The sequence below is a fragment of the Osmerus mordax genome, chromosome 14, assembly GCF_038355195.1.
Source record: "Osmerus mordax isolate fOsmMor3 chromosome 14, fOsmMor3.pri, whole genome shotgun sequence".
NCBI lineage: Eukaryota > Metazoa > Chordata > Actinopteri > Osmeriformes > Osmeridae > Osmerus > Osmerus mordax.
In genome coordinates this window covers 5184011-5196834 of record NC_090063.1, presented here as the reverse complement: position 1 = coordinate 5196834, position 12824 = coordinate 5184011, and the positions used below count along the sequence as shown (strand labels likewise).

At 51.7% G+C, this 12824-nt stretch overlaps 1 protein-coding gene across 1 annotated transcript; it reads left to right on the top strand.

Annotated features, from left to right (window-relative positions):
- The first annotated feature begins 2012 nt into the window (after positions 1–2012).
- Positions 2013–8927, top strand: zgc:73226 (uncharacterized protein LOC402792 homolog). Its single transcript, XM_067250733.1, is given in 8 exon segments — positions 2013–2195; positions 2197–2215; positions 3996–4149; positions 4370–4460; positions 4744–4817; positions 7601–7610; positions 7612–7748; positions 7951–8927. Coding segments are annotated over 8 exon segments (558 nt in total). The 5' UTR covers positions 2013–2171; the 3' UTR covers positions 8000–8927.
- The last annotated feature ends 3897 nt before the right edge of the window (positions 8928–12824 follow it).

The following is a 12824-nucleotide window of genomic DNA, read 5'->3' as shown; positions in this document are numbered from 1 at the left end:
AAGGGGGACTTTGACTTTGCTCCGACATGCTGGTTTGCTCATGTAAACCAGCCATGGCAGAAGCTCTGTCCCTCATATCGCTTAGAAATGACAGTTACACAGGAGAGAGAGAGAGGAGTGACTGTGGAAACCTTGTCTAATCAACACAGGGGCCTAAATGGTGAGCAGAGTAGATCCCTCTCTCTCTCTCTCTCTCTCTCTCTCTCTCTCTCTCTCTCTCTCCCTCCTGGAACACCCTTGCCCTCCCCCTCTTTTTATCTGTACTATTTTCTCTCACCCCTATCCCTCTCCCCCCTTAACCCCCCCCCCCCACCCCGCTCTCTTTCTCCATCTCTTGCCCTTTGCACCCCCCCCCCCCCCCACCTCTTCTATAAGAGTCGGTAGCTGTCCTCTAGGGGTGAGGGCAGGAACTGTAATTATTATTTATCACACTAATTTGCGGCGCTCCTGTGAGCGGCCAGTCAGATCCTGTTTCCACAGGCAGGTCCTCCTGAGCCACAGAGGGACACCACTTGTTTTATTGGCTCTCATTAATCAGCTTCCACACACGCCCAAACACACGGACACACACGCTCGCGAGCGAAACACGCATCCTCCGAGCACACACACACACCTCCGACGACACACACACACACAGGCACACGCACACTTCTGCCTGGCTACAAAAGTGAATTTTAAGCAGAACAGCGTTTAGTGCGGACTCAGATCAAGTCATCAATCAGCTCCTAAAGCAGGCTGGTAGGGTGGAGGAGACACGTCTAATGGGTCTACCTAACCACTAGAATTACCTGAAAAAAGGTTTTATTATTCTACTATCTCAGAACACAAACGATGATGGATTACAGAGAGGGACACTTGGCTGGACGATACAAGGCAACATTTTTGAATCTTAGGAACAATTCTGGTCTGAGGAACGTTGTCAAAGATCTAAAGGCCTTTGACGAATGAGGGGATAGCCTCGTGCCTCTTGTTTCTATGCATTCTTAATGAGATCTTTCTTCTTTCTTTAAACTCGGTGTAAACCTGAAAACCGAGTAAAAGGCTTAAGAAGAAACAGAATTTGCCGACATAAATCGGGCCATGTAGGGCCTAGAAGAAAGACACTATCAATGTCGTGGTGCTGGTGGATAACTTGATATTGATAGCTTGATATGGCCTGCAGGAGAGGAGGTGTAGCAGGAAGCACTGTTAATCATGGTGACACATAAGCCATGTTTCTGTTAGTCGTCGATCTCCTTGTTTGGAATTGATGTATTCATAAGTATCTGATTAGAAGCGAGGGGAGTGATTGTAACCACTGTCTTCACAACATATTTGTTATATGAAAACTCCACTCATGTCTACTGACAGCTTATCGGTCACCCTGGGACTTCCAGCCGCGTGATGGCAGTGTTGCCCGTAAACACCTTGTGCAACCACACAAGATAGTGTTATAAACGCAACAAACTATTTAAATAATATGAATATTTAAAACATTTATTCACAGTCTTTTTTCATTTTCTTATCAACGTAAGGCATCGTATGACTTGTGAGTACGCAGAGTTTTGCGTCACGGCACTGCCACTGATAGTCGGCGTGAAATGTAGGTTGCGGAGCGCAACGTTGCTGATGTCACTGGAGATGCGAAGACCTTTGTCATAAAGCAAAGTAGTCCAGTGACAGTGATGTACTGTCCGAAGGACTCATGGCACACAATGACAGTTTGCAGAAAGTCCATCTTTCTTGAGATGTGTTGCCAAACTGGCTTACAGTAGTGTGAAGAAAACAGGACTATGAAAGTCAAACTTAAACGACAAATGGATCACATTGTGAAATACATTTGCTTATGACAACTAGCCTAACGCAGTACACGTTTCATTGTAAGTTCGATGGTGACTTGCGTTTTATTTTTACGTAACTGTGTTAGCTGGGCAGTCTGTATCAACTCGGTTTTGTTTACCTCACCCGCTCCACGTGGGGCAGGAGGGCGCGGGGGGTGGGGAGCGTTGGGGTTTGGATTAGTTCAGCGCTGACCAGCCACCGTTCTGTTGCCTTCTCTACGTGGCTCCTTGTAACTTAACACAGCGACAGACAAAGAAGCAGGAGAAAATAGTTTACACTTGATTGTCAGTGTCGGCCAGAGTCAGCATCTCATCGACCTCCCAGCCAGCTGCTCCCAGTCGTCATCTGCCATGTCTCTGTCCGGGTCGCAGACAGCCTGAAGACGGGCTGTATGGTAAGAGACATGAGCGGGACCGGGTGGTGGTTTTGTTGACGATGTCATGAAAGTGATGTATTGTTATGTGGTCAATGATGTCCAAGGTCAATACTATCAGCCAGTCAACGTGCGCATTTTCTTAGCTTCTCTTTTTATAACGCTTTTCTATATTGTCTCTATGCTGAACGATATTGATTGTTCATTCGAAAAAGCTTGAAATAGACCCAATGTGAAACTGCACATGCCAAAAAACAAAATCCTTCCATACATGCTAATTTCGTTCTGAGCATCCTTTTTATGCACAATCCATACCTACACACTGTGTGGCAATAAACAGGTAGTGAACATCACATACACTGCTAGACCACATTGGTTTCTATAAACAGTGACAATGTAGTTGATTCTCCTGGAGGATCAGAGCATGTTGGGGTGGGGCACTGCCAGTTCTAGAACTCATTGTTGTTGTCACGGCTCCTGTCATTGTGTAAACGGATTTCCTGACTCACCTGTTTGTATCTACGTAAGCCAATTAAGCTGAGCTGATTTCCAGACACTTATAGCCTGCCTGTGATCAGTTTGCCCACAGCTCTGTGCATGCATGGAGAACATGGGCAACATCCTGCCGGTGTGCTCACCGCTTCTACTTTAAGGGTTAACTGGAACGGTCCGCAGGCAGTACAGTCTTTTGACCTGTTACAGGCTACAGTCATACAGTGTCAACAACAACAGAGGGGATAGATGTGTCTGTTATTCAAGGTCTCCCAGTGGCCCGCTGGAGTCTTATGTAAAGATGGCTTTTGGCGTCCGTCCCTGTGAGAGAGAGGCTGTGTGGTGCTGCACCTCCCAAGGGGGTGCATCATCGGCCGCTGGCTGGCCAGCCCGGCTCGGCCGAGGGAGGAAACCGGGGCCGCGGTGATGTCATAACCCTGCCTCTCTGGGCGCAAAAACTGGGGCACTGACACACTTTCGCTGCTGCCCTTAGCTCTCCTCCCCCCCCCCCCCCGCGCGCCGTCTCGCTCCGTCTCTCTGTCTGCTCTCATCACCCTTGTTGTTGTTGTTGTTGTTGTTTATGATAATCCTCTCTTGTGAGGCTGGGAGAATGGAGGAAGAAGGATCCCAAAAACAGGATGTAAGGATGAGAGGAGAGCGTGTGAATGTTTGTAGAGAGAGCAGGTGTTTTAATGCCCAGAGAGAGAGAGAGAGAGAGATAGAGGGATAAAGACAGAATGAGAGAGGAGGAAGGAAGGGAGTGAGCGAGAGAGGAAGGGAGAGGGTGAGAGAGAGAGGAAGGGAGAGGGTGAATGCCTAATCCCTAACAGAAATAAGATCTTACGTAAGCGAGCCTCTGTCAGGTTCTGTTAGCCCTGCCCCACTGGTTGGGTGCGTCTGTGTTTGTGTGTCTGTGTTTGTTTGTTTGCATGTGCTGCCGTTGTTGTTGGTGTTGTTGTGTGTTCACGCTGGCACAGGAAGCGAGGTAAACACGCAAAAGACGTCACTGCCTCTTTCTGGATCTCTCTGTTGGTCTCTCTGGGGACATTTGATAACATTTCAGGGTATCCTCTTACTAAACTAACCATATGTCCCCTATCACAACACACACAAACCTAGATTGCAATCTGTTCCAACTAACTTTTTAACTCAGAACATTTCCAGTCTATATTTTTGCCCGATATCTGCGTCCTGTCTTCTCAGAACAGTACAGAATATATCTAAAACTGTTTCCAACTGGAGATACATATTGTAGGTACGTTTTCCGAACAGGCCCTCCAATGACTGTTTTGCGGCGGCGTCTCCTCAGGGTCGTGGGTGGAGCTGGAGGAGCTGATAGCAGCAGCGGGCCGCAGGGACAGTCTGACGGGGCCTCAGGACGGCGTGGCCTCCCCCAGCCTGCAGGGGGAGCTGGAGAGCATCCTGCTGGAGGCACAGCTGGAGTGCGAGAGGACTAAAGACAGGTTGCGCCACCCCCCCCCACCCCCCACCCCCCCCCCCCCCCCCCCCCCGGCTGTGCATGAGTGTGTGTACGCGTGTTGGTATTTGTGGGAGTGTCTTTAGGAATCGGGAGGCGGCGGTCCGATGAGTGATTTTGATATCCCTCTCTCTCTCTCTCTCTCTCTCTCTCTCTCTCTCTCTCTCTCTCTTTCATCCTCGGTGCCCCCTGACCCCCGTGCCCAGCCCCCCCCAGGTGGGGACCCCCCAGACCAGCGCTTCCCCTCGACCGTCCAGTGAACATGACAGCAGCAGCACAGACTGTGTCACCATCCAGGTAACGGCCACACCCCCGTGTGCTCCGGAGCCTGCTTCCTGGGGATGGCTTTAGCTCAGCAGAGCATGTGGCTGTACATCAAAAGGTTGCAGGTTCAAATCCCCCCTCTATAGGTCATTTGGAACGTGAGCATCTCCGATAGAATCACAGTATTATTAATATTTATGTCAATCTAATACACCGTACCATACAATGTCGTCATTCAAAGTCATAAATGATAAGTCCTTTTCGCTTTCTTCTTCTCTAATTCTCTCTTCTCCCACTGCTCCTCTCCTCACTCTAGGAGGACAGTGATAGGCTGGCCAGTGCTGACTGGGTTTGGGATTGGTCCAGTAGACCTGAGAACTTCCCACCAAAGTAAGACCTTACATTTACATTTACATTTATTCATTTAGCAGACGCTTTTATCCAAAGCGACTTCCAAGAGAGAGCTTTACAAAGTGCATAGGTCACTGATCATAACAACAAGATAGCCAAAAAAACATCGCGAGTAGCCAAAACATGAAGCACACATTGTGAACAACCAAGTAAGTGCCAAAGGGAAGAACCATAAGAGCATGTAGTTAAACAAGTCACAACCAAACAACATGAACAGCTATAAGTGCAAGTGTACCTGTGGGAAAAAGCAAGCAACAGTAATAAAAACAATATATCACAGCGAGAACCAAAAATTTAAATCAGTTACCACTAACCACAAGAGCAACAAGTCTCTAAGCAAGAGTCATTGTGATCCTTGAGGAAACTAACATCGGGTCAAGCGAACCGTTCCTAAGTACCGTTGTACTCCCGGAACAAGTGCGTCTTGAGCCTTTTCTTGAAGGTGGAGAGACAGTCAGTGTCTCTGATGGAGGTGGGGAGTTGATTCCACCACTGGGGGGCCAGACAGGAGAAGAGCTTGTGTTGGGACCGGGCGGTCTTGAGCGGTGGGACCACCAGGCGGTTGTCTGAAGAAGACCGTAGGTGGCGGGTGGGGGGTGTAAGGCTGCAGGAGAGACTTGATGTAGACGGGTGCAGTCCCGTTCACTGCTCGGAAGGTCAATACCAGGGTCTTGAATCTGATACGGGCCATGATAGGTAGCCAGTGGAGAGAGATGAGGAGCGGGGTAACATGGGAGCGTCTGGGTAGATTGTACCTTCTGTGCCAACATGACTCAACCTTCATCAGTATCCATTTGCATGTTATTGTTCCATCACAGGGCTGTGTAAAGACATAGACAGAAATAGATATGGGAGCTCAGTAGCTTTTATATAGCTGACAATAATTTGGAGCAACAGTCTGCTGACCTTAAGCTCTGCTACTGTACCACACTTACTAGCAGCAGCTACATCACTGAGGCTTGGGTACAAGTGGATTTGATGGAGATATGAGTACCTAATAGGGGTTTCACAGAGACGCAGTTACGAAAGCCACGTAAGCTACCCCTGCCTGGAATTCTGTTGTTGTTCTGTTGAGTTATACTTCAAAAATTCTGGCAGAAAGTTGAAAGAATCCTCAGAGATTTCCTCTTGTAGAGAAAAATAAGTCTGCTTAACAGGTGTTTACTGGTTTCTATCTTGACCCTCTATCATTCCTCCCCTTTTCTCTCTTTCTATCTCTCTCTTTTCCAACCCTCCCTCCATCCCCTCTCCCCCATGTCCTCCCTCCCCTCTCCCCCATGTCCTCCCTCCCCTCTCCCCCATGTCCTCCCTCCCCTCTCCCCCATGTCCTCCCACCTTCCTCCCTCCCTTCTCCCCCATGTCCTCCCACCTTCCTCCCTCCCCTCTCCCCCATGTCCTCCCACCTTCCTCCTCCCCCTCTCCCCCATGTCCTCCCTCCCCTCTCCCCCATGTCCTCCCACCTTCCTCCCTCCCCTCTCCCCCATGGTCCTCCCTCCCTTCTCCCCCATGTCCTCCCACCTTCCTCCCTCCCCTCTCCCCCTTGTCCTCCCACCTTCCTCCCTCCCCCTCTCCCCCATGTCCTCCCTCCCCTCTCCCCCCATGTCCTCCCACCTTCCTCCCTCCCTTCTCCCCCATGTCCTCCCACCTTCCTCCCTCCCCTCTCCCCCATGTCCTCCCTCTCCCCCATGTCCCTCCCACCTTCCTCCCTCCCCTCTCCCCCATGTCCTCCCACCTTCCTCCCTCCCCTCTCCCCCATGTCCTCCCACCTTCCTCCCTCCCCTCTCCCCCATGTCCTCCCTCCCCTCTCCCCCATGTCCTCCCACCTTCCTCCCTCCCTTCTCCCCCATGTCCTCCCACCTTCCTCCCTCCCCTCTCCCCCATGTCCTCCCTCCCCTCTCCCCCATGTCCTCCCACCTTCCTCCCTCCCCTCTCCCCCATGTCCTCCCTCCCTTCTCCCCCATGTCCTCCCACCTTCCTCCCTCCCCTCTCCCCATGTCCTCCCACCTTCCTCCCTCCCCTCTCCCCCATGTCCTCCCACCTTCCTCCCTCCCCTCTCCCCCCTTGTCCCTCCCACCTTCCTCCCTCCCCTCTCCCCCTTGTCCTCCCACCTTCCTCCCTCCCCTTCCCCCATGTCCTCCCACCTTCCTCCCTCCCCTCTCCCCCATGTCCTCCCACCTTCCTCCCTCCCCTCTCCCCCATGTCCTCCCACCTTCCTCCTCCCTTCTCCCCCATGTCCTCCCCACCTTCCTCTCTCCCCTCTCCCCCATGTCCTCCCTCCCCTCTCCCCCATGTCCTCCCACCTTCCTCCCTCCCTTCTCCCCCATGTCCTCCCACCTTCCTTCCTCCCTTCTCCCCCATGTCCTCCCACCTTCCTCCCTCCCCTCTCCCCCATGTCCTCCCTCCCCTCTCCCCCATGTCCTCCCACCTTCCTTCCTCCCTTCTCCCCCATGTCCTCCCACCTTCCTTCCTCCCTTCCTCCCCCCATGTCCTCCCACCTTCCTCTCTCCCCCTCTCCCCCATGTCCTCCCTCCCCTCTCCCCCATGTCCTCCCACCTTCCTCCCTCCCTTCTCCCCCATGTCCTCCCACCTTCCTTCCTCCCTTCTCCCCCATGTCCCTCCCACCTTCCTCCCTCCCCTCTCCCCCATGTCCTCCCTCCCCCTCTCCCCCATGTCCTCCCACCTTCCTCCCTCCCTTCTCCCCCATGTCCTCCCACCTTCCTCTCTCCCCCATGTCCTCCCACCTTCCTCCCTCCCCTCTCCAGAGAGTTTGTGGTTCCAGCATCCCAAGCAGCCTGGCTCCCTCAGTGTCAGGAAGACCGAGGTGATGAAGAGAGGGATCTTCTCCTCCGACGTCCTCCTCATCCTCATCCCCTCACTGCTGGCCTCACACCTGCTCACACTCGGAGTGGGGTAAGATGTACACACAACTACACACATACACACACACACACACACCCACACACACACACACACACACACAGGTATGCACGCTCACACACGTACACACACATATCCATACACACGCATGCTTGGCGGAATTCATACGATTGTGTGATCAGGAAGTGCAGTTTTTTTGTTGTTGTGAACCATGTCGGTGTCTGTCCTTCCTCAGGATCTACATTGGAAAGCGATTGGCTGCATCCACAACCAGCACCCTGTGACATGTGCTTGGGGCCGCGCCCTGATTGGCTGCCAGACAGCCAATGGGAGTTGTAGTCCTATCGAGACCACTTCTGTTGCCCCCCCTCTATCCCCATCATGGGGCAACTTAGGACCCAGCCTTTCTTTATCACACTGTCTCTGTCTGTCTGTCAATCCACCTAGCAGCATGACTGTTTGTATGTCTCTCTGTATGTCTATATGTCTGTCTGTTGTGTGTGCATGTACTAGTAAGCCTTAGTCAGCCTGTCAATCTGTGTACCAGTCAGTCAGCCATTCAGTCTGTGTGTACCAGTCAGTCAGTCAGCCATTCAGTCTGTGTGTAACAGTCAGTCAGTCAGCCATTCAGTCTGTGTGTAACAGTCAGTCAGTCAGCCATTCAGTCTGTGTGTACCAGTCAGTCAGTCAGTCAGCCATTCAGTCTGTGTGTAACAGTCAGTCAGCCATTCAGTCCTGCAGCCTGTCCAAGTCAGAGCTTGACCCAGGTCACTTACCGCGACAGGAGAGAGAGAAAAGATCAAAAGCAAAACGAAGGATGTCAGAGGAGACAGACTGTGTTGCCAGATGTTGGAAAGAGACACATCTTTATTTTTAGCCCAACGTTGAAAAAAGGTTTTCTTCCTCACCATGGCGATAAACGTGTGTTGATGATTTGACAGACAGCCATGTCGAAGCCGGTTGGTGGATTCAAACGATTCCGGTCATGCTGTTTCCACCACCTACGGTGCTGGTTTGGCTAAACCCATGTTGACGTTTGGCTCAGGGATGTGGGCGCTGATGGCCCGGTGGAACACTGAGGGAGGGTCTAAGACAAAAGGGTTTAGGACTAAAAAACGATGTCTGGCTGTGTCTGTCTATCTCCTAAACATTTCGCTGTGTCATGTGGAACTACCACAACAGTTACCCCATTAAACATCTCTCTTCACTGCTCCCCTCAGCTCTACGTGTTTCTCTCGATCTGGCTGTTTCCATCCCTGTCTGAAGGAGTTAGTTGTTTTTGTTTTGTTTTTTTTACATTTGATCACAAAACATGTTGAGTAGAACGATGAGGTCATGTTCTCCTGGATCCTCATTCTTGTATCTCGTTGTTCTTGGTGGAGACATTGTGTCCTCGAGTTGCATTCTTATTTAATCATGCCAGACCAGGAGTCAGGGTGAGTGGTAGGCTGTGCTGTGTGGCAACACCATCTCTTGTCGGGTTATTAAGCAACCTGTATCGTAAAATTGAAACATCTGGCCGCCATTTCATAGCCTTCCCGTTTAAGATGAGTCATTGTATATCAGCCTGTTTATAGGGGCAAATGAAAGCTACTATTTCCTCATATCTGATGCAGACCAGGTTATGTTTATACACGTGTACGCACGCACACACACATGGACACACACCAAGACAAATCTCCCCCAAAGATTTATGACCTTTCTGGTATATTATGACATCACACTAGTCTGTATCTCTGTCTCTCTCACCATCCATCTGTCTCTCTCTCATTCTTTTGTCTGTTCTTGTTTAACAAGCGTGCTCTGACATGAAACCAGTCAGGCCATTTGTAGCTTTCCCATGAACCGAACAGGACCCTAAAGAAACACACATACATACACACACACCTACACACATACACACGCACGTACAGTCACCCTGTTTAACATGTCATGAATATAGCAGTCCTGTTGTAGGGTTGTGCTAGAAACTTTACTACCGGGGCTAAATTGCCCAACATTTGTTAGCGGACCAGGCTGAGCACCAATGAGTCCTCCATTAGTGGCTGTTTGATGTGTTTCCTGCCAGGCTCCCAGTAGTAGCTCGCTCTAAACACACTGAGCTAAGAACGCAACCACAGGCTGTTTGGGGGGGGGGGGGTTGACACCTGGTTTCTATTCACAAACACACACGTGTGCGCATACACGCAAATACACACACACACGTGCGCACACACACACACATTTCCACTGCCTGGAACAGCTTTTACACAACCCTGCGTTAAAAAGAAAACAAGCCCTGTAGAGGTAGAACAGGAGGGAGGCAGGCTGTGTTGGCTCTTAATAATCCTCCGTGTGATTGATTGCCTTTGGCTTCCGATAGGGTTAGGTAGCGTTTTAAATGGGACTTAAAGGAGATGGTGGTTTCGAAAAAGAAGTCTAAGCAGATTCTCAACAAGTGAGACACTCCTTATCCCCCCCCGCCCCCCTCAACCCTCCCCCCGCCCCTTTAAATGAGCTCCCAGCAGGCAGCCTGGCAGGCAGGCACAGGTGGGGTCGTCAGTCCTCCTCCGTCAGCCCCTCCCTCAATAACACGGGCCGCTCCGCTAACGCCTGTAGACTTCTGCCCAGCAGGGAACCCGATGTCTGTGTTTACACTTTCTTCCCTGCTAGACACACCGGATATAGTGTACCATGTACACAACAAGAGGAGCATTATCCAAAGGTAGAACTTGTAACATGCAGACTGAATTCCCACTGTGACAGGCCTTGGGAGAGGTGTCGACATGGACTCAGAAACAAGGAAGTGAATGTTAGAAAAGAGATTGTATTTCAGTCCCTGGGCGAGTTTTATCTGGGAGAGAGGAGAAGAGAGGAGAAGAGAAGACGGCAAAGAAGAGAGGAAAGATGAGGGGAGAATGTTCCTGAGAGAGAAGAGGAGGAGGATGGAAGAGGTTTAATAGATGAGGAAGTCGCGGAGACAGACAATGAAAAGAATCAGTTCATTTCCTGTATGAGGCTTCAGAGAGGAGGGGGGCTGCCTCTGTAAAATGCATTATCTTCCTGCCTGTGTACCGCCAAGCAGGATATAGAGATTCCAGTTTCGAGTGGTTTGCGCCGAACAAAGGAATTCGTTTGAATGGCTGTGTCTGACTTAATATTCAAGCAGGCCACTCGAGTCTCCTCTTCCTGTGCCTCCTCCTTCTCCTCCGCATCCTCCTTGTTCTCTTTTCGACCTCCACCTCCTTCTCCTCATACCTTCACCTCTCTCTTTCTTTGTATCACTCCCTTTCTCTTTTTCTTTCAAAGAAGTCCACTTTCCCATATGTGTCTCCCTTCCTCTCTGAGAACTGTTTAACATGAGGAACAAGAGAACCCTGTAGAACCGTCCCACTCCTAGGCCAGGGGCCAGAGCACAATACCACCTGACCCTGACACCCCCTCCCCCACAATACCACCTGACCCTGACACCCCCTCCCCCACAATACCACCTGACCCTGACACCCCCTCCCCCACAATACCACCTGACCCTGACACCCCCTCCCCCACAGCATCCGTCAACTAAACCATGACTAACGTACAGTCAAACGTGCCGACACACTCAGACACATGTTCACACACACACAAGCCTCTTTTTGCGCGATCTGTACAAGGCTCTGTGTAAGAGGAGACAGAACGGGGGGGAGGGGGGGGTCATTATTGTGCCGGCTTTGAGCAGCGGAGGTCGTCACTAAATGGAATCGACGTCTGTGTGAAAGGGAGAGCCGGCACTGCTGGACTGCACACACTAGACGCCTACGTGGAGCCTCTGATTCCGGAACGCTGGCATGCCATCTAGAATCCCCTGAGGGGCAGCACTGGGTGTCCTTGTTTGGTTTAGTGTCAACGAAGCCGCCATGATGAGGGTCTTCTAACGGGCAAGATAGTGGGGATGCCCTTCAAAAAGGGCATCATGTCACACACAGACACTCATCCGCACACACACACAGTCACACACTTGGTCATACCCACCCTCACACAGTCTTCATCCAACGCTCAGTGAAGTCCCTGCCTCAGTGACGTCCCTGCCTCAGTGACGTCCCTGCCTCAGTGAAGTCCCTGCCTCAGTGACGTCCCTGCCTCAGTGAAGTCCCTGCCTCAGTGACGTCCCTGCCTCAGTGAAGTCCCTGCCTCAGTGACGTCCCTGCCTCAGTGAAGTCCCTGCCTCAGTGACGTCCCTGACTCAGTGAAGTCCCTGACTCAGTGAAGTCCCTGCCTCAGTGAAGTCCCTGCCTCAGTGACGTCCCTGACTCAGTGAAGTCCCTGCCTCAGTGACGTCCCTGCCTCAGTGACGTCCCTGCCTCAGTGAAGTCCCTGCCTCAGTGACGTCCCTGCCTCAGTGACGTCCCTGCCTCAGTGAAGTCCCTGCCTCAGTGACGTCCCTGCCTCAGTGAAGTCCCTGCCTCAGTGATGTCCCTGACTCAGTGAAGTCCCTGCCTCGGTGACGTCCCTGCCTCACAAAGACAATGAAGACAGGCTCTCTCCCACAGAGGCTGACTCATCCTGGAGCCGGCGACCCGACACCAGAGGTGTCCACGGAGCACGTCCCCCAAGACGGGACGAGAAGAAGCTCGGCTCTGCGGTGATGAATGTCCTGCCCGCCAGCTGCTCACAGCCACAGAGCACAGAGCACCGTCCCGAGTTCACCTCCCAGGGCTGGACATGGACTCATGCTCACACCTCATGCTTGCTGCTTTTAATCACAGTAGCCATTGTTAAATGAAAGCACAGCGTTTAAAAGCCAACCCACACACACCCACAGCAGAGGGGAGATGAAAGGAGCTGCTTTGTGTTCCCATATGTTTTGATGCATGTTTTTTTTTTTTTTTTTTTTTTTCACCTATGAACCGAAACACGTGCCCGTCCCACCCTCGTCCACCCCAAACTACAGAGTACGGGGGGGGGGGGGTAATCACTTGCATGTGCCGAGCCTCCTCCTCTCCACTGCTCTCTCCAGCACACCCAGCCTACCCTCTGAACAAGCTCACCACACAGCGTACTGTACGCCTTGGCTCATGACCACCAACCTGAGCCCAGTGGAGATCCGGCAAGGCCCTAACCTGAAACAGTGTGCCTCTGGTCGACTTCCAT